This window comes from Embiotoca jacksoni, unplaced genomic scaffold (assembly GCF_022577435.1).
Source record: "Embiotoca jacksoni isolate LCO1_2020_lvr unplaced genomic scaffold, fEmbJac1.0.p SCAF_7, whole genome shotgun sequence".
NCBI lineage: Eukaryota > Metazoa > Chordata > Actinopteri > Embiotocidae > Embiotoca > Embiotoca jacksoni.
This window is the reverse complement of record NW_027185425.1, coordinates 4,296,906-4,321,899: the sequence shown is the minus strand read 5'-3', so window position 1 is coordinate 4,321,899 and position 24,994 is coordinate 4,296,906. Positions and strand designations below refer to the sequence as shown.

The following is a 24,994-nucleotide window of genomic DNA, read 5'->3' as shown; positions in this document are numbered from 1 at the left end:
TTGATTAAAGCTGTACCGAATGGTTACATCATAGCTGCTTCACACTGTCTCGTCCTGTCTGCCAGGCTACACCTGCTTTCCAGGCCTGGCTCTGGTCAGCACTCAAGCTCCACGTGAAAAGTCTGGAGCCAGATGAGACGGACACACGCCATCCTTAAGGCTTCCCGACTGTTATTCCTACAAACAGCAGTGTTTTTCCCCTGTTCGGAGAGATGAGAGGGAGGGTACAAGAGGGACGAACAGAGAGTGAGAGAGTGTGAGGGAGACGGATAAATTGCGGGCGTCCACGTCGGAGTGGCGTCAGTCTAAAGGTTCAACCATGGAGTTCAGAGGAGCGTGCGTGCTGCTGGGAGTACTTCTGCTCATAAACGGCTCTTTCCAGCAGTCTCCACCGAAGAAGAAGCTGGTGAAAAAAGGTAGAAGGAGCAGACGTCTCGTACATCACAACCTGCAGGAAAAGTGACGGATTATTAAAACTTCATTCTTTTGTTGTGAATTGTCCTTCTTAAATGATGAGCTTAAATATTAAAACAACAGATATTACAAACATTCATCATACAAATTCAACATGAATTTTACGTCACCTTATTTGAAATTGTGTGTCTCTGGTGTGTCTTGAATCAGATACAACAAGGGATCCTGCAATACAGCAGCTGCAGAAACAAGTCGATGACATCGTCCACGAGATCAACATACTGAAGGAACAACAGGCCCGGCAAACAGGTAAACCCAACGTTTGATCAGATGGAAAACACCTGAAATTCTTTCCAGTTCACGGTGGAATGGAAATAGTTGCTCTAAGAAGGGGACTGCTCACCAAAAGATGCCACAAAACTAGGATCATGCTAGACTCTTTTAGCCCCAGGATTACACATTAATGATTGCAAGGCTTTTTATAGAAATTTGAAAAACTCAAATTCAATATGAGCCAATGAAGCTCCTGTATAATCAACTCCTATGTATGTATTTAGGGACTTTTTGTCAAAACACTACACACTAATCGTCAAAGAATACTGTTATTCACTATACACAAAAACATCAACACACTTATTGTGTCTTCATGAGGATTATCATGTTCAGTTATTATTCAGTCTAATTGAGAGGTGTTGATTTGAACTGTGTGCATTTTGTTTACATTATATAATTCACAATTAAGTTTTATTTAGTCTCTTTTCCGGCGTGAATACACTACAAAAACCTGCATCTAATTAGTATGTAGCAACAGTTTAGGTGTCATTAGGGACCCACGTAAGATCTTTGCCCCATGGCTGAGACAAAATCAATTTAAGCAGATGTAGATTGGCCAGATTTAAGCCTCTGTATCAATAAACTACGAGCTAAACTGTTCACTCGAGCTGAACCTATTATGTGATCATAAATGTGGAGAAGTCATTAGAGTCATGCTGGTAATAAAGACAAACAAATATGGATATGGATTACAGCTCGGGGCACAATATATGTCTTTGAGTTGGAGTCAATAGTCTGAGGTGATGTTTCTCCTAAAAATAAGGACAGATGGGACACATATGAAGTCTTTGAAACGGCAAATTGTAATCTGGAAAACATATGGCCAACCCGTGTATGACTTGTTGTTCAGAAGATAAAGTAATGTTCAGTTCTTCCTGCAAATCAAAAAAATCCTCACTACACCCCCCCCCCCCCCCACACACACACACACCTTTTTTTTTTTTCTATTCATGTTCATCATGATAATGAGGAGCTTGTATCTGTTTAAGACCTTTTTTGTCCATAGTATTACAAAGGAAAGGCCTCAGAACAAAATAAGCTTTATCTGTTTCATTTCCAGAGAATTTTTTTTTTAAATGGCATTGTTTTTCTTAAAAATACAAAATTATTCAACTATCTGCTCCCTCTGTTTTCTTCTTCTTCTTCTTCTTCAGTCTGTTTGAAAGGTATTAAGATTCATGGCAAGTGTTTCTTGGCTGACCCTCTGAAGAAGCGTTTTCACATCGCCAGTGAGGACTGTAACTCCCTGGGCGGCGTCCTCGGTGCACCCACATCCAGCGATGAGAACAACCAGCTCCGAGACTACATCCGCCAGAGCATCGGCCCGGACGAGCAGGTCTGGCTGGGCATCAATGACATGACGACAGAGGGCACCTGGATGAATCACACCGGCCTTCGCATCACATACAAAAACTGGGACACGTCCAACATCCGGCTCCCCCAGCCGGACGGCGGCCAGTCCCAGAACTGTGCCGTCCTGTCCGGGGCCTCCGGAGGGAAGTGGTTTGATGAGAACTGCCGTGATGAGAAACCCTCCGTCTGCCAGTTCAACATTGTTTGATCATATTTATCTCTTCATAGACTCCGCGCTTGGTTCTAGCTGCTTTGTGTTTGTGAACTCTTGCTGCAATGTAACTTTGCCAGCTTTCCTAAAAGGAGTTTAAGCCAGTGGTTCCCAACTGGTTTTGCATCGGGACCAAAATCTGATTTGGAAGCCGAGGCCAGTTGCATATGAAGTTTTTATTTTTGACAAAAAGGATCTGCTGGTGTGTCATTTGCAGAATTCCTTGTGGTCACAATGAAACCAGGAAGAACACAGTCCAGTCAAGAATAAACCAGAGATTGTGGAGAAAGAAACGTCTGCAGTTTTTGTTCTTCTTTTTAAAAGAAACTTCCAATATCATTAAAACATATATTTTTTGTTGTTCTTTGATCAAAGCAACATTATTCCTGTAGTAAAGGGTTTGTGTAGGTGCTGGCACTGTTCACAAATGTAAAAACTGTAACTGTCCATTATTTCCACACCTCTATTACAGCAGGTCTATGACTCACTGGTTGAGAACCACTGGTTTAAGTCTGCTAAACGACTGCTCTTTTTTAAAAAAAAAAAAAAAAGACTTTATGAGGCCAGAATGAATCAATCTTCAGTTATTCCAATATGCTTGTCCAGTAGTCTCCTGCAACAGTTAACCTGATGTAACCTGTACAATTACCATCAATAAACTATGAAAAAACATTCTTCTACTGTCATTTCTTTAAGGAAACGTGGGAAATCCTGCTTTCTTGTCGAGTGTTAGACGAGAAGATTGATACCACTCACGTGATTGTACATTTGAAGTTTGAAGCTGAAATAAATGTATTACATTGAAATCTATGACCATCAGGACACCGACTCTGAAAGGGCAGCTACGAAATTTGTTTTGAAATGTTTACCAAATGTGGACAGGTGAATCTTAAAAGATAGACCCATCAACTCCAAACTAAAAAAGTAACATGTTTTAAATTATTGTTTAATTTTTCAAGAGGTTTACAGTTATATTAAATATAATATTAAGAATTTACTTAGAATTATGGGAAAATCTGTGTTTAATCTCAGAGACTTCCTAGTTAAATAAAGATTAATATGAAAGATTTAAAATAAAAGTCACAGAATGACCATCCGACAGGTCACATTTTGGTGTAACAACGAAGTATGCTGGTTGTCTGGCAACTAGTTGTTGGTAAAGTAAACCACAGCCAGAATATGGTAGAGCTAGTGTAATAATAAGACTGGAAACGGTTGGAAAAAGCAAGCTAAAACTCACCAACCAGCGCCTCTAAAGAAACATAACCCTCTAAAATAGCAATTTGTCATTATCATGTGGATTATACAATCAACATATAAAATAATACCCTGTTGATTTGAGATCTTTAGAGGTGCTGGTAGACATATTTCTTTGGGAAACGGAGCCACGCATGCCATTTTACCGATAAACAGTCTTTATGATAAGCTAAACTAAGCTAAGCTACTCAGCTGCAGTTTCATATTTACCACACAGATGTCAGAATGGTTTCAATATCGTCATCCAACTCCCAGCAGACTGAAATCAAATGCAGACTTGATTGAAAAATGCGCTGCCTGCAGTTTCAGAAATGTGCTGCAATTATGTAAACCTGGCCTCTGCATTTGTTGTTTCCAGTACAACACTCTTCTCCATGGTAAACATTGGTCCACACCCTTCTTCACACCATTTTTCATGGCTGGAGTTCCTGTGGCTCAAATTGTTTTCACCGTTTAGTACGCATAAGGTCAGTGTTTAAGCGTGAGAGGGAAAACTAAATGTCACTGCTGTGCTGTGTGAAGGCAGTCATTACCTCAATGAGCACGCTGTTTTCCCACCAAACCATTTCCTTGAATTTATTGCAAAAAAAAAACAAAAAACTCAATTGTATTTACAGGTAAAAACAAAAAGAAAAAAAAAAAAATCGTAAAAAAAAAAAAAGACTAGGAAACATTATAAAAACACTTTCAAAATAAGGACCAGAGGTACATTTTCTGCTCCTGAACTCTGACTTGTCCCACCTGTGTGTTTTTGTTGCTGGAAGTCAGATGAGAAAATTGATACCACAACAGTCTTCTCTCATCTAACTCTCCGCAAGATCATTTTCCAAAAACTACTCCTTTAAGGACGAGGCTGACTGCTTCTGCTATTGAAGCTCTAGAAATGACTGAGTTCTGTCAGAGAGGACAAACACACCACATTAAAAGTAATCGAACTCAAGACTCCCTGAGTGTGGTCGAGGCGCAGATGTTCACATCAGCGCCGTCGACAGATGGCTCGGTGCCGTCGCGAAGATTCAGCAACAGCAGTACATCAGAAACGGTCCTGGACGCACTACGAGGACTCCTTCGTTATCGGCGGCTGTGGCTCCAAATCAGCAGCAGAGAGTCGGATTGTGTTCATGTCCCCTGTGCTCTTGAACGTGTACAGTTCATTGTCGACCATCCTGCGGTCGTGGAAGCTGAGGCTGTCCTGACGGTCGATGGGAGTGCGCGGGCGGGACGGGATGAAAGTCTCCGAGGGGTCCAGGAATGTCTTGTACTGATCCATCTCGAGCTCCGAATCTGGCTCTTTGATTACAGGCATAGCTCTGTCAGTGGGGCTCATAAACGTGTGATAGGAGTCCACCTGATTCCCTTTATACTGGTCGTTCACACTGTCGGTGAAGCTGGAGTCACCCAGCAGGTGGCCGTACACCATCGTTTCGTCTATGGAGTCGTAGACGTGGGATTCGTTGTTAGATCGAGTTTTGGTGAAGTGCCTGTCACCCGGGCGAAAGATACTCCCTCTGCCCATGTAGATGGAAGACTCATTGGTCATCTTTTGTTTTTTCTTTTTCCTGTTTGAAAACATAAAGGCAGATCACAAACAATAAGAAAGAGTCCACAAAGGCAGCTATAGCCATCTTAAAGAACATTAATAAACAAATATCACTAAACCAGCTGTTGTTAGTATGTTATAATTATAGCATAAAATAGCCAACCTGAACATAAACAAGGACCCATATTAATCAAACTTCAAGAATTAAAGTTTCTGAGAAACATGTTCTAAAATATTATAATCAGAGCCCCAAAAATTTAACTGAACACATCAAAAGGTGTTATTGTTAGTTAGATTATTGTTAGATTATAAAAAATAAAAAAATGTAAAAACAAATATGAAGGTTTACACTTTTTTTTCAATCTCCAATCACCTGGTAAAAAAAAAAAAAAAAAAAAAAAAAAAAAAGCTAATTAGCAGTAAAAAATTTTTACTGCTAATGTTTTTGTTCATCAGATATTTTTCAGCCCTTTATTTTCCTTATTAGCACAATTTTATTCATTATTTAGTCAACAATATATTTCATTTGTGAATATTTTTTAATATTGTTTGACTGGTCTGATGAACTACATTTTGTTACTTTTGGAGCTCCAATTTAAGACTAAAAAAGTTATTCACTTAAGTACTTCAGAACCAATCATGTTTTGTACAACCACTAGTTTCTGTTCTGCAGTTGTCGATGAGATAAGAGAGAAAAAACAACAAAGACACTTTTATCTAACCTTTAAAGTGAAAAATTGCATGTTTAACTGTTTGATAAAAGAGGGTTCAGATGTTAACCCCTTAAACTCCATTATTTCTTCTTTTTTTTTTTTCTGCATGAAAAAATACCCAAATTCAATCAGTAACAGCTCCACTGCTGTAAGATCAAATTTAACAACTTTGGGATATGGACAGGAGACACTTGTGAGACTTTTGAACTACAATAAGTCTCCTTGTCCCGTTCACTAAGCTCCAGCAAAAACTGAAATTGTCACATCCACGTAATCAAAATTGTAGATTTTGAGAGTGAAAAACAGCCTTAAAACAGTGAGTCAGTAAACACTTATGCTAGTGAAGGTGTTCTAAAAATTCTCAACAGCTACTCTACCAGCTTTGATGGAGCAGAAATGAAGCACAACAGTTTTAATTGCAGCAGTACTAGGCGGCTTCTCCACTGAGTGTGCCAACCTTTGCAACCCTCTTAAAGTGGTGGCGGGTTACGTTTTAATGGCCGGTACATCCTGATCCCTGTGCAGGAAACTCCAGGGTGGGACAGTTTTTCTACATTTGTACTCACTGTGTGACAACACAAACAACGACCAGCACTATGACCAAAAGCAAAAGAGCTCCTGCAATACCGAGGGCCGTGGCCAAGAGTGCTGTGGAGAAAAAAAAACATAAAAAACAGTGGATTTAACTCTTGGTTTTTTAAAGTTAAGGATGTTTTGTGCACATGAATGGCCCACAGTGAAGGTTGCTTACTGCTGTTCTTCTGCAGAACGATTTTGGCCACTGCACCAAAGTAGCCCTCCTCTGGGATACAGTTGGACATGTTGAGATAAAAACTCTGCGGCACCAGTAGCTTGTCCTCGGCCTCCTCGTCCTCCCTGCGGCTCATGATCTCCTCCTCGTACCCCAGCATCTTCACGTTCATGGCAGTGTGTCTGTCTTTGCATTTGGGCTGGCTGATGTTGACAAAGTGGAGAAGTGCTTTGTACTGGCTCGGCAGATTGACGATCCAGGATATGGTGGAGGAAGGCTTCATACCCTGAGGCCAGCTGGGGGTGGCCAGCAGGGTCGGGGAGCTGATCTTGGGGCTGACTCTGTAAACAATGGTCTCTAAAAAGGGGACAGAAATAATGCCAAGTCTCAGAACTGACTCCTGTGTGTAAGTGTCTCTGCTGGTGCTTAAATTAAAGAGCATCTGTGGTGCAACAGTGCCCCCGTGTGGAATTTAACAGTAAATTGACAGCATATTGCAGCATGACAGTTTTATCCTCATCTATGATTAATCTGCTGATAATTTCCTAGGTGAACTAATTAATCTTTTTATATAATTACATCTTCCAAAGGTGCCGAAGGTAATTCTTCATAAGGCTGGTTTGTTCTGACCAAACCAACATGTACTGACTTTACCGTCATAGAAAACGAGCAAATATTTTAATTTCAGATGCCAAAACCACAGATTTTTTTTTTTACATATTAGCTTTAACATTTAACACTAAGTTGGAAACCTTCATATTTTATCAAACTTAAAACAAAGACCTGAACGATAACCTCGCTACGCTCTGGACACTAGTCCACGTTTTAAAATTGTATTTAATATTGACATTTTACTATAGCAAAGGGACTAGGGTTGGCTTTCTTTTTGTTCTGACATTGATATTTTAATGATAATGATACTATTCGCCCTGTTCTACACAGGAATAGTTAAAGCAGCTGTTCACAAACTTAACAGGCATGACAATACATATTCATGGTTTTACCTAAGATCTCCTCACTGACGCTGACATTGAGGAAAGGCCCCCTGGTCTTTCTGAAATCCTTCACCATAGCTGTGACGGAGACGTTGGCGTGCACCTGAACCTTCCGGATTGTGCCGTTGTAGCAGAAATCTCCGACAGAAAACCCATCGCTCTCCGCCACATGCAACGAGACGGGCTGATTACACTCCTGGCCCGGCAGGGACTGTTGCAGACTCCCTGTGGGCGACACCAGGTCCACTGTGCCGCTCTGAGGGATGTTGACGTGCCAGGTGAAGCTGTGGAGGGGCATCGGCAGGCAGGAGTCCAGTTTGGGCACAGTGAGTAAGGTCGCGGGGCACGACGACACATTTTGACACCCTGTTATTAAAACACACAAAATGAGATGGAGAGTGATTAAGATATACTTTTTAAGACGTGCTTATTCTCATACTTGCTGCACCTTACAGTTGATGAGAAGATTGACACCGCTCTCATATCTGTATGGTAATACAGGAAGTAGCTTCAGCCTGCAGCTTGTTAGCTTATCACAAAGAATAGAAAAGGAGGGAAACAGGCAGCTAGATTCTGTCCAAAGGTAACAACATCCACCTACTAAAACCACTAAATAGGATGGTACACCTTTTTTTCTTTTTTTTAATCTGTACGGAAACTATGGAAATGATAAAATGAGTTTTAAGAGTACTGGACTATTTCTTGGTTGAGTGTGGTTACTTCGTGCAGTCTATAGTGTTGTTCAGGCAACCTTACAATGACAATCAGACTCCTGGAAGTTAGTGCCTCTGGCCAACAAATGTTCATAGATATAACTTGTCAATTGAAAAACTTCAGAGGCCCCCGGTGGGAGAATACTGTTAGCTTTGGACAAACCCAAGATAGGCTTTTCTACTGTTTCTAGTCTTTATGCTAAGTTAAAGTCGCTCTAGTAGCTGTAGCCTCACCTTTACTGTACAGAGTGGTATCAGTCATTTCACCTAACTCTCTGCAAGAAAACTAATAAACCATTCCTCAAAATATCAAACTTTAGCAGCTTAAAACAGACTTCTTTTTGTTTAACCGAGGAGAGTGTGATACATACTGATCTCTTTTCAAAAACACAAAAGCTATGGAGATTTTAGCTGCGCACAAACATGCAAACTGAAATAAACATCTTACCAATCACTTCGCTGGCAGTCAGGCGTACATCTTCAATTGGACAGTCGAGGAAGGAGAGCCCGGCCGTGGTGCCTGCAGCCACGGTTATCTTCTCTTTAACCTCGGAGTTAATGCTCATCTCGCAGTTGGGGTCAGAGCCCACCTTCTCCATCTGCAGGGACACTCCTCCGTGTTTGGTTAGATCCACCGCACACAGAACTAATTCAGAAAAACCACATGGACACAATATTTTTGTCAACAAAGGGAAGTCTTTAGCTTTCACTGTCAATTAAAAACTGTAAAATCTCTTTTTGTCAGCTTTTTGTCAGATTTTTGCATGAAATACAGTGTTACGCAATTACGATTTTGCACCCAGACATCACAAGCTGTAAAAAAAAAAATCTGATCTGAGATAGATTTGGATAAAGGTGTAAAAAAAAAAAAAAAAAAAAAACAACATAATTCTTTATAAGCAGATTTATACCCCAAATTGGACTCCTATAGCTGCAGTTTGTGCTCCTTGTGGCTTAAACATCAAGTCATGGAATCAAAACCTTTTTCAAATCCTCCAAAACTTTTCTAACCACTTATATGAAAACAATATTCTTCCTGTTGCACAGAAAAAGAGATTAAACCCGTTTCTCATTCTGACTGTATTTTCCAGTGAAAGTCACTAGAAAATGAAAATGTTCTTGTTCTTTTTTTTTTGGTGTAAAATGCAATCAAATACCAACACGTTATTTTGTACTGAAAGATAATATGTTAAAAAGTAGCATCAATAAACAGAAATATAACTGATAATTACGCTCAAACTGTGCAGGACATATTTCATTTCCAGTCAATATCTTTGGACACAGAGGCCAATGTTGTGAATGGGTTCAAAATATTTGTTGTTGTGCAAGAGAGAATATTTTTTTCATTCAGATGGTTAGAGGAGGATTCTGAGGCTTCACATCTGCAGTAAGTTTGGTGAAATCACCTGCATGTTTCAAAGATCATTGGCTACTTTAGAAAATAATTTTCTCAGTTCTGTGACGATAATATAATGTGGGACACACCAATTTGGGGAAAGGACACACACAAATCATACGTTTCAAAGTTTTTTTCTTAAAAGCTTTGAATTCCGTAGTTATATGCATCAGTAAAAAACTAAATTTGTCTGTTTGGATCTGTTCAGAAAAACAAGGCTGTGTGATCACAGAAAAGTGACCTTCAGTGTGTTTACATGTGCTCAAGTACCAGTAAGCTTCGTGAACTACCATCTAAACAGAGAAAACTGGTTTCTGTAATTTGGCAAGGGGATAATAAACTTCATTTCTCTTTTTTTTTTCAACTCCACTCTGTCCGTCTCCTTATTTGGTGGACTGTTGTTTCAAATAAAATTACCCAATCAGATTACCTGGTTTATCCGAGTAGCCTGGTTAGTTAAATTCATGTAAACACACTGCATTATTCCCAATGTTCCTGTTTTAATACTATACCCGGATGACCGCTCCTCATCACAGAGACTCTGTAGTTCAGGGTGAGGCCCTGCAGCGTCCTGTTGGTTTCACAGTTCTTCAGCACCATGTTGAAGTTGCCCTGTTGATGCTGCGGCTGAGCGTCCGTCAGAGTCAGTTTGGTCGCCTTCTTGTCCTCTTTCTGATACTCCACCACCACTTCGTTGTTGAGGCATTCTGGGGCGCTGTGATCACGAAAGTGCACGCTGTAGTTGTGCATGCCGGGCACCGTGAAGTCCCACTGCATCTCCTGGAGATCAGGGAAATCTCTGGGGTAGTTGGCAGTGATGAAGTCTGTGTCTGACGCACCTCGTGATAGGTTGACTTTCACTATGGCCAACACTGGGGAGAAATAAACAGAAAATACAGGGGTTAGGAACATGAAAAAGGGAGTTATCTACATGTCTAAGTAAGCTTTTAAATGCATTAAGAGGTACTTAACTGATATTGTATGAGGATGATTGAAAATGTATCTAGAACGTTTTGGTGAGGTATTTTTTAGGGATTACACGATTAGTGCTTGTTTACTGTGTTTGTTGAGAGAAAGAATAGAGGTCAACGGACATGTGGACTAAACCAGAACTATGTATACAGAAAGGGAAAAGTATTTAAGTGGCTCAGACAATTTGTGTTGAATTGTGTTTATCTAAAAGGCAATGTGCTCAGTTCAGATCTGATGTGTTACCACTGATGTTGTAACTGGGGTTTTTTTGTTTTTTTTTAGCCTGTAGAAAGAGAAGCAGATTTGTTCAGTGTTTTTTTTTTTTTTATTATTATTGTTTTCGGTTGTCTCTTACTTTGTTAGATAAAAGTAAGACAAAAAATTATTGTCAAAGAGAAACTGTTTGCTAACAGCATGGCTCAATGGATGGCAATGGTGTGTCCATGACTCTGGTTCAGACCGAAATATGATAAATCAACTAGATGGACCGCATTTATCTATAGCACTTTTCACAGAAATATCTCAAAGACTATAATATGTTTTGTGATTGACTTTTGCAGATATTTATGGTCCCCAGAGGATGAACCCTCATAATATCCCCTGAACTACAGCACACGACTATTGGTGATCTTCTGACTTTTCCTCTAGCACTGTAATCAGCTCAATATATATGTACATATATATATATATATATACACATATATATATATATATATACACACACACACACATATATACACATATATATACATATAATATACACATATAATATACACATATATATATATACACAATATACACATATACATATATACATATATATATACATATATACACACACACATATATTTTGGTTTATGAGGTGGTATATGGTTTGTACGTAGTATATAAACTAATGATATTGCCATTAGTCTCAGCTGTACTCTCTAGTTTAGGGTAGTCAGTGAATGTTAGCTCATTAACATCCGAATCCAAGATGTTGAACATGGCAAATGTAATGTACCTGCTAAACAGCAACGTCAGCATTTTAATCGTGACTTTAATAAGCATGCAAACGTTAGCAATTAGCTCAAAGTGCCACCGTTTCCAAGTCCAGCACAAACACCGAGTTCGCTATTCACATACGCAACCTTTAAGTTAGGGTCTAAAAACTCATGTTCACCCTTCGTGTACATGTTACTAGATATTTTGTTACACAGCATCTATGCTATTTGAAATATTGATTTATCTTCAAGTCCGATATGGGACGGACCAAATGTTTGGTCTGACATGGAAATAAAATACCGACTTACTCTTCGTCTCGGGCCCGACTTTGAGTTTGAAGTCAACAGGGTCCAGCTGTCTCTCCCTAGGCACCTGCAGGGACACACGGCCCTTGTAGCGAGCCAGGATTGTGGTCACGGTTCCTCCTTTGCAAAAGGTTCCAACAGTTGCCGGTCCAGTGCGCAAATAGATAAGAAGAGAGTACGTGTGTTCATCCGGACAGGTCTCCTCATTGGGAATCTGTCGCATTCCCGGTTCTGGAAAGTCCAGCTGAAAAGCCCGAGTGGCGACGACTTTCAGGTCCCAGGTGAAGGTCCGGTTAAAGTCTGGGAATAGCAAGGACTTGGTCTGAACAATGTCGCCAGAGCAGGAGGTCTCCGTGCAGTCTGGAAGTAGAGGGACATACAATAGATGGTGATTCAGTTTCGTGTTGTCAGATCCGATAACTACATCCGATTTGGATGAATTTATCTGCAAGCTATTATCAGGACAAAGGTGACTCGTACCAATTTCTCTGTTGATCTCCACGATGAAGACATCCTGGGGTCGAGGACATGTGAACTCCACCGAGGTGTTGCGAGGATCAGTCAGTTTCAGAGATCGCGGGTTGCATTTCTGGTTGGGCCCTTGGTCCACACACGCATCGCAGTCTGGTTCTTCGGTCACCCTTGTGATCCTAATGATGGTGTTGGGGTCAGGGGTCACGGACATCATTCTGCCACCTACAGAGTAAAAAATTTTTAAGATGGTGAGATACTTTAAAACAATGTCAAATTAAAAAGTCAAAACATTGCCTATTCTTGTTATGGAACACAACTCCAGTAAGGAAGTGTCGTGTGGCCAAAACTATGATGCTTTTTAGCCAAATTAGCGAAAAAAAATTAATTGTTTATAATCACAGACTATACGAGTAAAATTAAAGACATTTCCATCAGCCTAAGTAGCACTTTAACATATATTAGTATGCAAACATTTGAACCTACATATACAATCTATATTATAAATTTCATAACATGTATAATTTTATTCTGTTTAAAGTGGCTTCTTAACACTTAGCCAAGAATAACTGATGGCAGTTAGCTTTTATGCTAACCCCAGCTAATTTAAGGTATTTTTTTCCTGTTAATTAACGAGCCGGTCAAATAAAACTAAAAGTCTGAACTAGGCAATTAATTAAATTGAACTTTTAGTAATGTACCTATATTCATAAGAAGCGCTTGTCAATTTATGCAACATCAATTTTCCGGGTTATGTTTTTATTGTAAAAGAAGTGCTTGCTTGATAAATTTTTTTTTTTTTTGTCTCCTGTAAATAGCGACATGTCTTTCTCTTTTTTTTTCTCTCTATAGTTTGAAGAAAGTGTTAAAACAGGTGCTGGCCTCTTGGTGCTGCTTTGACGTTGAATGCCGTCTCGTTCAGTTCTCTTCCTTTGGGCACTTCAGTGGTCACAGTCGTCGCTCTGAGCAGATCCAGGTGAGACACCGGCCCTCCTTTGCAGTAGCCGTTACTTTTGATCTTTCCGTCACTTTTAATCGTCGTCACCGAGTACTCGTCGCCACCTTGGCAATTTTCTGCTGCAGAAATGTCCTTTAGTCCATCCCCAGGAAAGTCCAAACTTAATACAGTCCTCTCTGGGACACTAATGTCCCATGTTAGGGACCTTTTGAAGTCCTTGAATAGGTTGGGATCAACTTCTGCTGCAGCAGGTGTGCAGGAGCTGGCGGTGCATTCTGAATGAAGAAAGTAAAAGTGTGAATTTTACACAGTTGGCACCAGATAGTACGAAAGAGAAAAGAGCCTGGACCTCCTGCATCGCAGCTGTGGAGGATCAGAAATAACATATTCATCAAAAAGAGATGCAAAAATTGATCTGGGAAGTTATGCTAATTAATGATGAAATATTATTAATAAATCTTTATTTAACAAATAAAGATAATACAAATAAATACGTAAATATATATAAAAGTAAATCAATAAATATACAACAACAGATATAAATATTGATCATTAACTGGAAATAAATAAATCTACAAATTGCCTTTTCATTTCTATATTTTAACATTTATACTTATTTATTTCTGTATAGCTGGCAATTCATAATTAACTGTATAAATCTAGAAATACATTTATAATCTTTTTTTATGAGTATTCACTCATTAATTTGATTATATATTTACATTTTTATTTACACATTACAATTTATGTTAAAACATTTTTTTTATTGAAATATTTCTTTGTAAATTTTTGTATCAATCTATTCACTATTTACTGATGAATAACTACTTTTTTTTTTTGTCTTCAATACATGAACATTTAATGTGCTGTTAATCCAAAAATAACCACTCCTCGATTCTTCTAGTAACTAGATAACATTTTCTCACAAGCTTCTGCGGTGCTCACCTATTTTCCTCTTTATCTTCACACTGAAGATGTCCTCCGGTTTTGGGCAGCTGAACTCCACCGAGAGGTTTTCAGTGTTGGTCAGTGTCTTTTCTTTTGAGCTGCAGGCGGGAGTGGAGCCATCAGCGGTGCATATTTCACACTCTGGTTCCTCCAGGTCCCGGCTGAGGACCAGTGTCGTGCTAGAATCGAGGCTTACGACCACCGTCCGGCCCTCTGAACATGGTAAAACACAGAATGAGAGAGCGTTGGGTTGCATCACCGAGTTTGTGTGTAGAGTCCTTCCTAAGGTCTTAGTTACTAAGTTGAACCACCAAAAGAAATATGTTACATTACAGAAATGATCAATTTTCTTGCACTAGATGAAAAGATTAAAACCACTATAGTGTCTATTCTCTATAAATGTTTGACGCAACCACCAGCTCGTACACTTAGCTTGGCATAAACAGGTGGCAACTCCTAGTTAAGTTCTGTCCTAAATGCACCTCCCAGCTCAGAAACAAGCTCATTAATTAATGCAGTATACATCTCATATCGCCAACCCTTTAAATAGTATATCACAGGGTATATTTGCTTCTTTAATTTGTACAAATTGAGCCTCCCTCTTGCCAATTTCTTGGCCAACAGTATTTAGCATAAAGATCATTTTTCTCATCTAACTCTTGTTTGGAAAGCAACCAAAATGTCAAACTTTTCCTTCAGCTGGTAAAGACATCATGTAAAGTATGATTTAAAAGCTAAGAAACACTGTATAGTTCATATACGTTACACTAAACAGTCATCAAGAGCATTATACGTTATATCCAACATCAATCATTTGCAAACATCTGCATCTATCTTACATTTGTCATTTCTTAACATCGATATCATACAGCATTTCAGTCAAGTATAACGTCTTGTACTTGTCAAAACATGCAATCGGCTACACTAGCAAGCTAGTTTGTTCCTTCAGTCGTAACGGTTACGCTTGGCAAACAAAATTATTAACTAATCTCTAATTAAGTGTGTTGCGCAACCTGTTTTGATTTAGAGATAAACATTGGATTAGTGGTTTATAATGAGGTCGTTTGGTGCAGCTCCAGCTAAAATCAACATTGTTATTGGACTTCCTTGAAAAGAAGAGTGCCGAGTGAGATGTTCTTACTCGGCGGTCCAGCGGAGGCTTGAAACCGCAGAGATTCCACCTTAGCCTTTGGTTTCACTACCAGGGACACAGCGGCTGGATTGGGCAGGTCTAAACGGGTCACAGAACCACCTTGACAATACTGAGTCGGGCCCTCGCTGTTGGTTTTGGATGCGGCCACCGAAAACTGAAAACCATTAGTGCACGGTTCTGACGTCTCCATCAGTCCCTCCGAGAGGACGTCCAGACTCACAACCGTCTTCTCGGGTGCCTTCAGCTCCCAGATGAAGGTCCGGGTGAACTCAGTCAGGAGGGACAGCTGAGCTTCTACCAGTGTGGGGCTGCAGACATCCTTAGTGCATTCTGGAATGTAATTCAAGACAAGATGCACAGATTGGTTTAAAAATAACTTTTTGATAAAAAAAAAAAAAGGTGGCTTTGAATTATGAATTAAACATACTTGACTTCACAGTCATTAGTAATTTAATGTATTTTATCACAACATCTTCTGCTTTATCTAAGTGGATTGTAATTATTGGCTTTGAGGGGTTTTTATTCTCAAAATAGCTACCCAGAAGTTTTACACCTTTAAAAGTTAAATTATCACATCTACTGAACATGTGCATTGTAAAAACGCTTTATTTTTGAAAACATTTTAAATGAACCATGCAGAAATAAGTGATTTTGATGAAATATCACTTCTTTTTTTTTTTTTTTTACTTAGATTTGGTTATTTTTCCTAAAAGGAGCGTTCAGTGCACACGATTAGTTCAAGGACTATCAATATTTATAGTTTCTAGCAATGATAAAAAGTGTGATTTTGGCAATGTTTTACAGAAACCATGCCTTTCAAACCCACCAGCCGGCTGCAGGGTTCAGAGGGTTAAATGAACTCCAATTTCAGAATCGGCCAAAATCATAATAATATTCAAATTGCTTGGGCACAAAATGGGTTTTGCATTATACAGGAGCTTAACGTGAAAAATCTATCCTTTTTTTTTCCAGGCATTTATACTTCATCTTTACTGGTTCCCAAAACAAAACAGTTTGCAGGTCAGGACCACGGTTCCCACAAAGTGAAGCATTGTGAAGACCATTTTAAAAATGCAAATGATGAGACCTGTAAAGTGTTTCCTGTATGCGTCATCAGAGCCTCTCTAAACTCACCAATGGAACGAGTAATTGTCACAGTGTAAGACTGTTCAATGGGCTCGGAGCAGTTGAACAGCAGCTTGACCTCTTTTTCAGGTGCCAGAGAGAGAGAGGAGTGGCAGGAAGTCTCTGTATCGTTCACCCCGCTGATCGTACACACAGCACACTGAGCAAAGGGCAGCTCGGTGGACACCGTCACCGTCGAGTCTTTATCCGGTCGCACCGCCGTCTGCAGGCACTCTGAGGAAACGGATCAAACAGTCCAAATATGTTGGTCAACTCATCTCAGCAGGACTTTTAACTTGGTTCAGGAGGAAATCAACAAATGCTGGATGAATGACCTTGAAATTTTATACACATTCATGTTCACCATAATTCATTTGCTTTAACTGAAACTTAAAACAGATTGCTGTTGAGCAAACACAGCATTTACAGGCACCCCCCCCCCAGGTCCCGCAGAGGCAGACAAAAAGCCAGTTAATTACATTTATATGATTGTGAGTCATCAAAGTGAACCAATTTTTAAAAAGCATGAGTAGCTGCTGTTTCTGTGATTTCTGACTCTCCTGAGGTCACTGCAACTTCCCCTATGGAGAAACTTTTGTCCTTTTACAACCCCAGAAGAGATATCACTGCTTCCTCTGTAGTTTTACACACCTGCAGCTGTAAGGCTACACAGCAGCTTTGATTTCACATTTGTTCCCGGTTTTGGTCACGGGTGTGGTTCCAGTACAGCGTTTTCTGTATGAATACTTCCAAAGTTTCATGACATTTCTAGTATTATGGCCAAAAAACTTTTTCAGAAGTGTGATATTAAACCTACTGTAAACTATATACACTTATTGAGCACTTTATTAAGAACACCAAACTAACACTGGGTCAGGCCTTTCTTTGCCCATCTAACCAGCCTCAGTTCTTGGTGTCACAGATTCCACCAGATGTTGAAAATTGAGGTTAGCTCCAAAAAGTCTCCGGCTCCATTGACTCCCATTCAACTTTTCTCATGAAATCGAAATCAATACATTATTTCCACGAGTTATTTCGGTTTTGCTAGCTAAAGTCGCTCCTTCTTATGAGTTCATGGCTCGAAAAGGCTCAATGGGTGATGTCACTGTTGAAAGTGCACTGTCATTTTGATCATTGTCATTGATTTGAGACAACTCTCCCTTAACAACCAGTGAATTGTCATGCTGAAAGTAGCCAAGGTAAATGAAGGGATGCACATGGTCAGAAACAGTACTCAGACAGGCTCTGGTATTCAAATGATGATTGAAGGGGCCCAAAGTTTACCAAGAAAACTTTCCCCACACCATTACACCAATAGCAGCAGCAGCAGTCTGTACTGTTGACACACAGCAGGATGGGTTGAAGGATGCATGTTGTTGACAAATTCTGAGGCTACAACCTGCAGCCTCATCAGGAATGGAGATTCATGAGATCAGGTGAAATTCTTCTGGTCTTCCAGAAACAAAAGCTGTCAGGTTTTGATGAACCTGTGGCCACTGCAGCCTCTAATTTCCATTTCCAGGAGTGGAACCTGATGAGGTCTTTGCCTTTTTTCGTGCGTTCCAAGCAGCTTTCCTTCTCACCACAGTTATAAAAAGTGGCCATCGGAGTTTCGTCAGCTCAAACCTGTCTGCACATTCTGTTCTGATGTCTCTCATCAATATTGTTTCTGTCCGCAGAACTGCTGCTCATTGGATGATTTTTTTTTTTTCCCACCATTCTGACTAAACTCAAGAGATGTGAAAATCCCAGGAGATCATCAGTTTCAGAAGTACACAAACCATTGTGCCTATCTGGCACCAAGAAAGTCTCATTTTCTTCACCATTGTAATGTTTTACGTAACATTAGCAAGAAGCTCCTGATCTGCATTGCACTGCAGCCTCGTGATTATTTGCATTATTTACATAAGCTGGTGTTCCCAATAAATTGCTCAGCGAGTGTTTATTTTCTAAAACAAGTCAATTCTAGGGAAAAAGCAATATGAGACAAGATATATCTACATCCCTGCACAACTGTGCATTATATACACGCACATTTATACATACAAACATTCACAAAAGGTACCTATATACTTCCATTGACAAATACTTATTGCTGTGCTTCCCACTTTTTCCCATCTTCTGATATAATGCACTTCTTATATTCAGGCTCACTCCCTTTTAAAAAAAAAAATTGCTTTCAGTATGATCTATAAAAAAAAGTACTTGTCTTATTTACTGTAGTAAAAATAGTAATAATAACATCAATTCAAATGATGTACAAACTTCTAAAAAACCTCCCTTTATATTGACATAGCTGGCTCTTCACAAACTAAACTAAGAAACACAATTTAAGATTTAAATCAAAGGCAAAAACATAAAATTAAACTTTTGTCCTGTTTGTTTGAACTAAAAGTCACTTAGAAAGCAATAATCATAATGTCTGCTGTCAGTTTTCTTGCAGTCTTGAATGAAAACATTCACTAAAATGATGTTGAATCTTTTGTGTCGGAAGCATTCAGATATAAAAAAAAACAAATTCACAACCTGAATTTGCAAGAACTTGATAGCAACACACAGCAATATTGCAGTCTATAGGACAGTAAACAATGGGTGTGTGGAGGATGACACAGGGTTCAAAGAGTTATTTAGAGGCAAAATAAACTGTCAGCTGTTAATTTCCACTAAGACTAGAAACAGCAGTTAAAAAGTTCCAGCCTGCTGCACGTGATTTCTCTCCAGAAAGTTCAAATGAAATAAAGTAAACGGGGAATAAAGCACAGCGTTTAAAATCCAAGCATAAAATATGATGAAACACCCACCAGATAGATTCATAGTTCAGCAGCAGATTGCTGGTCAATCATTAATGGCGTCGTGATGAATTCATGCCTCCAGGAAGCTAATGCCTCATAAACCTTTTGAAAATGGAGGTCTGCAATTCAGAGCAGTGAGTAATTCCAGTTTGACTGAAAATGCGATTCAGCCTTTATCGGTCAAGTCGTTCAATCAGATGATTACTGTTGGCTTCCACTGTCCTCCATTAACTACGGAGCTTTGAACACGGCTCGTTTTACAGGAATCTTGCATGCACTTACCTCAGTGGTATACGTTTGACCCAATTATCATAAAACGTGAAATGAATCCGCATTTTTTTTTTTTTTTTAATACGTCACCGTTTCGTGATGTTTTGCAGCCCATGGAAAACAATACGCACTACGAGGCAAAACAGGGAAAACACAGCTTCCACAAACGACACACGAGCATATGTTTTGTTTTTTTGTTGTTTTTTTAGGACGGATGGACGTCTCACCTGATGAGTCCAAGACTGTCAACAGCAGAAGTCCCAGGAGCGCGCAGGTGGTGGAGAGCCTCATGTTCACAAAAGAAGATTTCACTGTTTAAAAAAAAAAAAAAAAAAAAAAAAAAAAAATTCGTAAAAAGTTTGAAGAGGCTCGTTTCTCCGTCAAATAACACACAGCCGCATTTTCGCTCACGTTTACAACAACAGCAGCAACGGCGCTGACAGCCACTTCCTGCTCCGAGGTACCTGTGCTCACCGGCGCGGCAGAGGGCGTGGACCGCAGGCACACCTGTCCGAACTTGACGGGAGCAGGATCAGGGCCCGCCCTTGTACCCGAAACGCTGCACAGCTACAGATATATACAGAATGCACTTTTGATAAGACGAGAGTCCTTATGTGACTCCAATTGCTGCGCGGCACAATGGGTGCCCTATTTATAAGCGGCCAAACATGCCAAAGATTGTTGGCAACGCGCTTGTGTATCCCCAAAATGAAGCAGAGGAAGGGTGTGGAAACAGAGCTCAGTGCGGAGATTTCATTTTAACTCGGTGTAGCAATAAAAAAAAAACAATAAAAAAAAACAACCCGACAATACATAGTAGAAGTTGTCTTTGAATATAAGGACAAAGGAGGCTCCCTCCTGCCTCCACATGCTTCATGACGCGAACATTCCTGCACTGAAACATACCTGAGGGCTCGCCTACTCACTAATACACGGGTGTAACATTTTTTTAATGTTTTAGTTGTTTAACCCTTAACCTATTAGCTCTTATTTAAATCCTAAATGTTTAAAATGAACCATCAACCAAAGACCAAAGTCTTGTTTTAAACCCTATACTACTCTAAACCCCAGCTTAAATAGCAATACTAATCAGTAGCCTCAATATGCAGGAATAAAAGGGGGCGAAAAGCTCTCCCTTGTCCGAGTTTTTTCTTTATGCAAGGACATCTTAGTCCCCAAAGCACCAGCACACACACACACACACACACACACACACACACACACACACACACACACACACACACACACACACACAAACCTGTACATACAAACATACAAGCATACACTGAAGTTTGTATGTTGAACCAGTCTGACAACATGCAAAGTGGGCGGTGTGGTTAAATTACACAGTCAGCTTCAGTTTGCCTTAACAAGGGATCTCAGTGAAGAATCAGCAGCTGTCACCATGCCCCCCCCCCTCTCCCTCCCACACACACACACACACACACACACACACACACACACACACACACACCCTGTTTAACTGGTGTAACTGTAGATCCACCATAGCCCAACATGTGCTGCAGGGAGGATCATGGCTGAAGGTTCTTCTTCTGAATCATCTGTAGACGAGTTGATTGAGACAGATAAGCAACCTCAACTCACTCACATTATAGGCACGGTAATGTCCCTGTGATGAAATAATGTGTCCCATTCAATTGGAAAGTTCAAAAATTAGGAAATGCTTGATCAGGCGATGAAAGTATACAAGTAAATCCTTCTTATCTCTCATCATTGTTTTCTCCTTTTTCTTTCTTTTCTTGTTTTTAATAGCAACTGTGGCGTTAAAAACAATGAGATTTAAATTGAAGTAGGACCAGTGAAAAGAGGAGGAACAACAAAACATGAAGGCCAAATGCATTTATAGTGGGGTTAAGTAATATACAGAGGGCCTTTTAAATAAAACACACAACGGTTTGGTTACAGCTGGTCCGGTTGACCAGTTTATATTTCTGACTGTTGTTTGGTTGGGTCTGATTTTAGTGAATGACTTGAGACGAAGGACCTGAAAAGTCCACATGGGGGCACTCACACGAGACAGATGAACACAGGAAACGTTTTAGAGCTCATGTTCAGTGTTTTGTACACACACTCTGTGGATTACAGCTGAGGATAAATTAGCACCACTCATTGATTCAACCTTGTTTTTTATTTCTTTAAATCCACTGAAAGTTAGATTGATCTGAAGTTTTTTCTGAAAGCAGATATCATGCTTTTTTTTCTTCCTCTAAATGTAGATTCTCAAGTACAAAAATTTAAAGTACTTTAGTAAATGTCTACTAAGGTTTCGTTCACATTATTTCTTACAACTCTTTTGGGGGTCAATGGTCAAAGGTCAGGGCTTTCCTCTTCTTGTCTGCGGAATATCTCAAGAACATCTTGAGGCAGTTTTTGACAAATTCGGCACAAACATTCACTTTGACTCAAGGAAGAACTGATTAGAATTAGTTGGTCAAAGGTCAAAGATCACTGTAACCTCACATAATTCAAGAATTTGACAATACTTGACAAAATATATCATAGGATAATTGATGACGTGATGACAATCTAGATCCTAAAGGTTAAAGGTCAACTCTACAGTGTGAGGGGAGACTGTGACTGTATTTAACATTTAAGTTGGATATTGAATTGGTGACACTAATCGTGGGTGTCCATCTTGAAACTGTGGTGTTTGTGCAGATCTTCTGTGCGTGAAGCATCCACACTTCAGAATTAGTATCTTCTTTGCAGCAACATCCATATTTGAAGAATCGTCTGCTGTCATTCGGTGTGAATACATAGATTCAAAGTCTTCACTATATTATGAGTCTGAGCAGACATGAATGTAAACAGGAACTTTACTGGTTTGTTTTACTGCAGTGACACATTAGCTCTCTTACTCCACCTGGAAATACATTATATGCCTCATAAACACTTTTAGTTTTGTTGCTTTATCTACATTTTAAAACTTTTACTGAATCAACATTTTGAAGGCAGGACTTTCAGAAAACTGTTAAAACTACAACCGACCAGGGCGGTGTTCAACAGGTTAGAGTGTATTATTGATCTGGTCAAAGAGCTGATCACAGAGAGAATAAAAGACTTGTTGTAGTTGTTTTTTTTCTGGGCCATCAGGACTCTGCAGCATCAACCCGATGGTTGTAAAATGTATAATTTTAAAGCAGATTCAGTACCAACAATAACTAAACACCGCCCTCATACTGTTGCACCAGCTGGCCTCGTCTCTTGCCACCCACTCAGCTGCCCCCTCAGAGGAGTCAGAGGGTCTGAAGAATTGCTGCCCTCTGAGAGATCAAAAGCGTTGAATGCAACACCCATAAAACCCAGAGAGCAGCTCTTCTTACAGCTGTCTGCAGGGCACGTAAAATTAGACCCCCAGACAGTCGTACAGTGGGATCCAGACAACTGAGACGAATATTGTAGGAGATGGACCCAACTAGTGCCAGTCTGTACTTTGGTAAGGATGGAAAACATTGAATATGTACCGAATAGACCAAAGATAGATCATGATTGAGCCTATGTAAGTGTTGGCACCGGGTTTCACAGTTCCTTGCGTTTCTTCTTTTGGTGGTGTGATGTGTGTATTCAGGAAGTTGTACGAGATGCAGCAAAGCGGTGTACGGTGCAGGAAGAGCCTGTCGGGCGATGGGACATTTATTCCACAACAAATGCTTCACCTGCAGCGTCTGCAGTGAGTCGTCTTAATGTGAATATGGACGGACGTTTGTGCAGAATATCTCTTTGTTTTTCTCTTTTTTTATGATTTTTTTTTTTTTTTTATACATTTACGAGGTGCTTTTATAAGATACTTTTTTAAGGTGGTCCAGTTTGATTAATAATAATCTAAACACTCAAAGTGCTTAAAACTCTGCTAAACTCTGAAAAGCAACCTTTGCTGCATATTCACCTTCATTTCCGTGCATGTGTACCATTTGTTTTGATGTCAGGTAAAAAGCTCAATGGAAAGCCATTTTATTCAGTTTCAGGATTGATCTACTGTGAAGAGGATTTTATGGTGAGTCTTTCAGTGAGTTATAATATACATGACAGAAACATATCATTTTTTAAAATATTTTTCCATGTAAAATGAAGGTATTTTAATTTGTCACAAACCCTACAGTGTGCTTTGGATTGTTTTGTGTACTGCAGTTCTCTGGAGTTCATCCATCTCCAGAGGTGTGTAACAGCTGTGGGAATTTAATCACAGACTTGGTGGGTGCTTGGCTCATTTACATAAGTGCATTTGTAGTGCGTGATGTCACGTTGTGTGAAAGAAAGTTCACTTCGTGTCAGCAGGTTCTGCAGGCTCGTGGGAAATCTTACCACCCGTCATGCTTCCGCTGTGTCGTCTGCAGTCAGCGTCTGGAGGGTCAGCCCTTCTCTGTGGGCTCAGACTGCAGGGTTTACTGTGTCAGCGACTACCACAGGTGAGTGTCTCGCACAGGGCCTGTGAAATTACAACAACAATGGGAAACACCCTTCAGCTCACACTCAGGAGAAAAGGGGGGAAACCCTGCCCAGACAGGCTGCACGAGATATAGTGTAAGTCACACCGACGGTGACTCCCGTGTTTCAGTTTCGGTGACCTTTCAGTGAGACTTCTTTGTGGTTTCAGGGTCCAGGCTCCCCGCTGTGCCGCCTGCAGGATGCCGATACTGCCAACTGAGGCGAGCTTCATTTAGATTTAACCGCATGAATTAAATGCACGTCAAATTATCACATAAAGTAGCTCTCTGAGAAATGTTTGTAACAATTTCCCTTCATTTGTTGGTTGTTTCAGGGGTCTACGGAGACTATTCGAGTGGCATCATTTAACGGAAATTACCACGTAGAGTGCTACAGTGGTGAGGTTGACCTCATTTAAGCACGGCTGGTTATATTTATCACCTTATAACATTTTGCACAATTTTCAGTCTTAATAAAATCACTGCAAACAGTCCTAGATTTTATATTGTGCTCTCTATTCTTAGGGTCATGTCCTGTCTGAAATAATAAAATATGTATATAAATGTTAATAGGTTGATGGTGTCATTTAATGGGTTTCAAACTAATGACCACTTTCCACTTCATTCTAATCTACATGTTTTAGTGTTTAAAGGCCTCATTTTTTTTTATTGTTCCCTATGTGTTAGGTTTCATCTGTGGATCTTAATTCAGCATTTAACTTAATGAAAACAGAAATCCTCTTACAAGGGTTCATTGTTCTTGGTGAGACCATATTTCTCTGTTTGACAACAAAGTTGAACACGTTTTATTATTCTGCACGGAAACAGCAACTTCAGCCCGGTTGATAAGGTCACTCTTGCCGTTACCTGCGTCTTGCACAAATGGCCTTGCAGC

General features: G+C 39.8%; 3 protein-coding genes across 4 annotated transcripts; 2 read left to right on the top strand and 1 right to left on the bottom strand.

The window, feature by feature from the left end:
* Positions 1-62: 62 nt before the first annotated feature.
* On the top strand, positions 63-2,976 carry LOC138214587 (tetranectin-like). The gene is made up of 3 exons (XM_069176317.1): positions 63-416; positions 625-723; positions 1,902-2,976. Exons 1-3 carry the CDS (start codon positions 320-322, stop codon positions 2,306-2,308), a joined length of 603 nt encoding a protein of 200 aa, XP_069032418.1. The 5' UTR covers positions 63-319; the 3' UTR covers positions 2,309-2,976.
* A 1,154-nt stretch (positions 2,977-4,130) lies between these two features.
* On the bottom strand, positions 4,131-20,072 carry cdcp1b (CUB domain containing protein 1b). Its single transcript, XM_069176833.1, has 13 exons — positions 19,882-20,072; positions 16,602-16,826; positions 15,456-15,797; positions 14,312-14,527; positions 13,291-13,641; positions 12,418-12,633; positions 11,941-12,297; positions 10,189-10,548; positions 8,729-8,926; positions 7,577-7,933; positions 6,573-6,929; positions 6,388-6,469; positions 4,131-5,127 (listed from the first exon to the last, which is right to left on the bottom strand). The coding sequence occupies exons 1-13, from the start codon at positions 19,943-19,945 to the stop codon at positions 4,623-4,625; spliced, it is 3,630 nt and encodes a 1,209-aa protein (XP_069032934.1). The 5' UTR covers positions 19,946-20,072; the 3' UTR covers positions 4,131-4,622.
* Positions 20,073-23,036: 2,964 nt separating this feature from the next.
* limd1b (LIM domains containing 1b) lies at positions 23,037-24,632 on the top strand. 2 transcript variants are annotated; one of them, XM_069176746.1, is made up of 7 exons: positions 23,037-23,111; positions 23,244-23,345; positions 23,635-23,669; positions 23,804-23,866; positions 23,951-24,081; positions 24,270-24,321; positions 24,435-24,632. In XM_069176746.1, the coding sequence occupies exons 1-7, from the start codon at positions 23,081-23,083 to the stop codon at positions 24,516-24,518; spliced, it is 498 nt and encodes a 165-aa protein (XP_069032847.1). In that variant the 5' UTR covers positions 23,037-23,080; the 3' UTR covers positions 24,519-24,632. The 2 variants fall into 2 exon arrangements, with proteins under 2 accessions (XP_069032847.1, XP_069032846.1); XM_069176745.1 differs by having other exon boundaries at positions 23,602-23,669.
* The last annotated feature ends 362 nt before the right edge of the window (positions 24,633-24,994 follow it).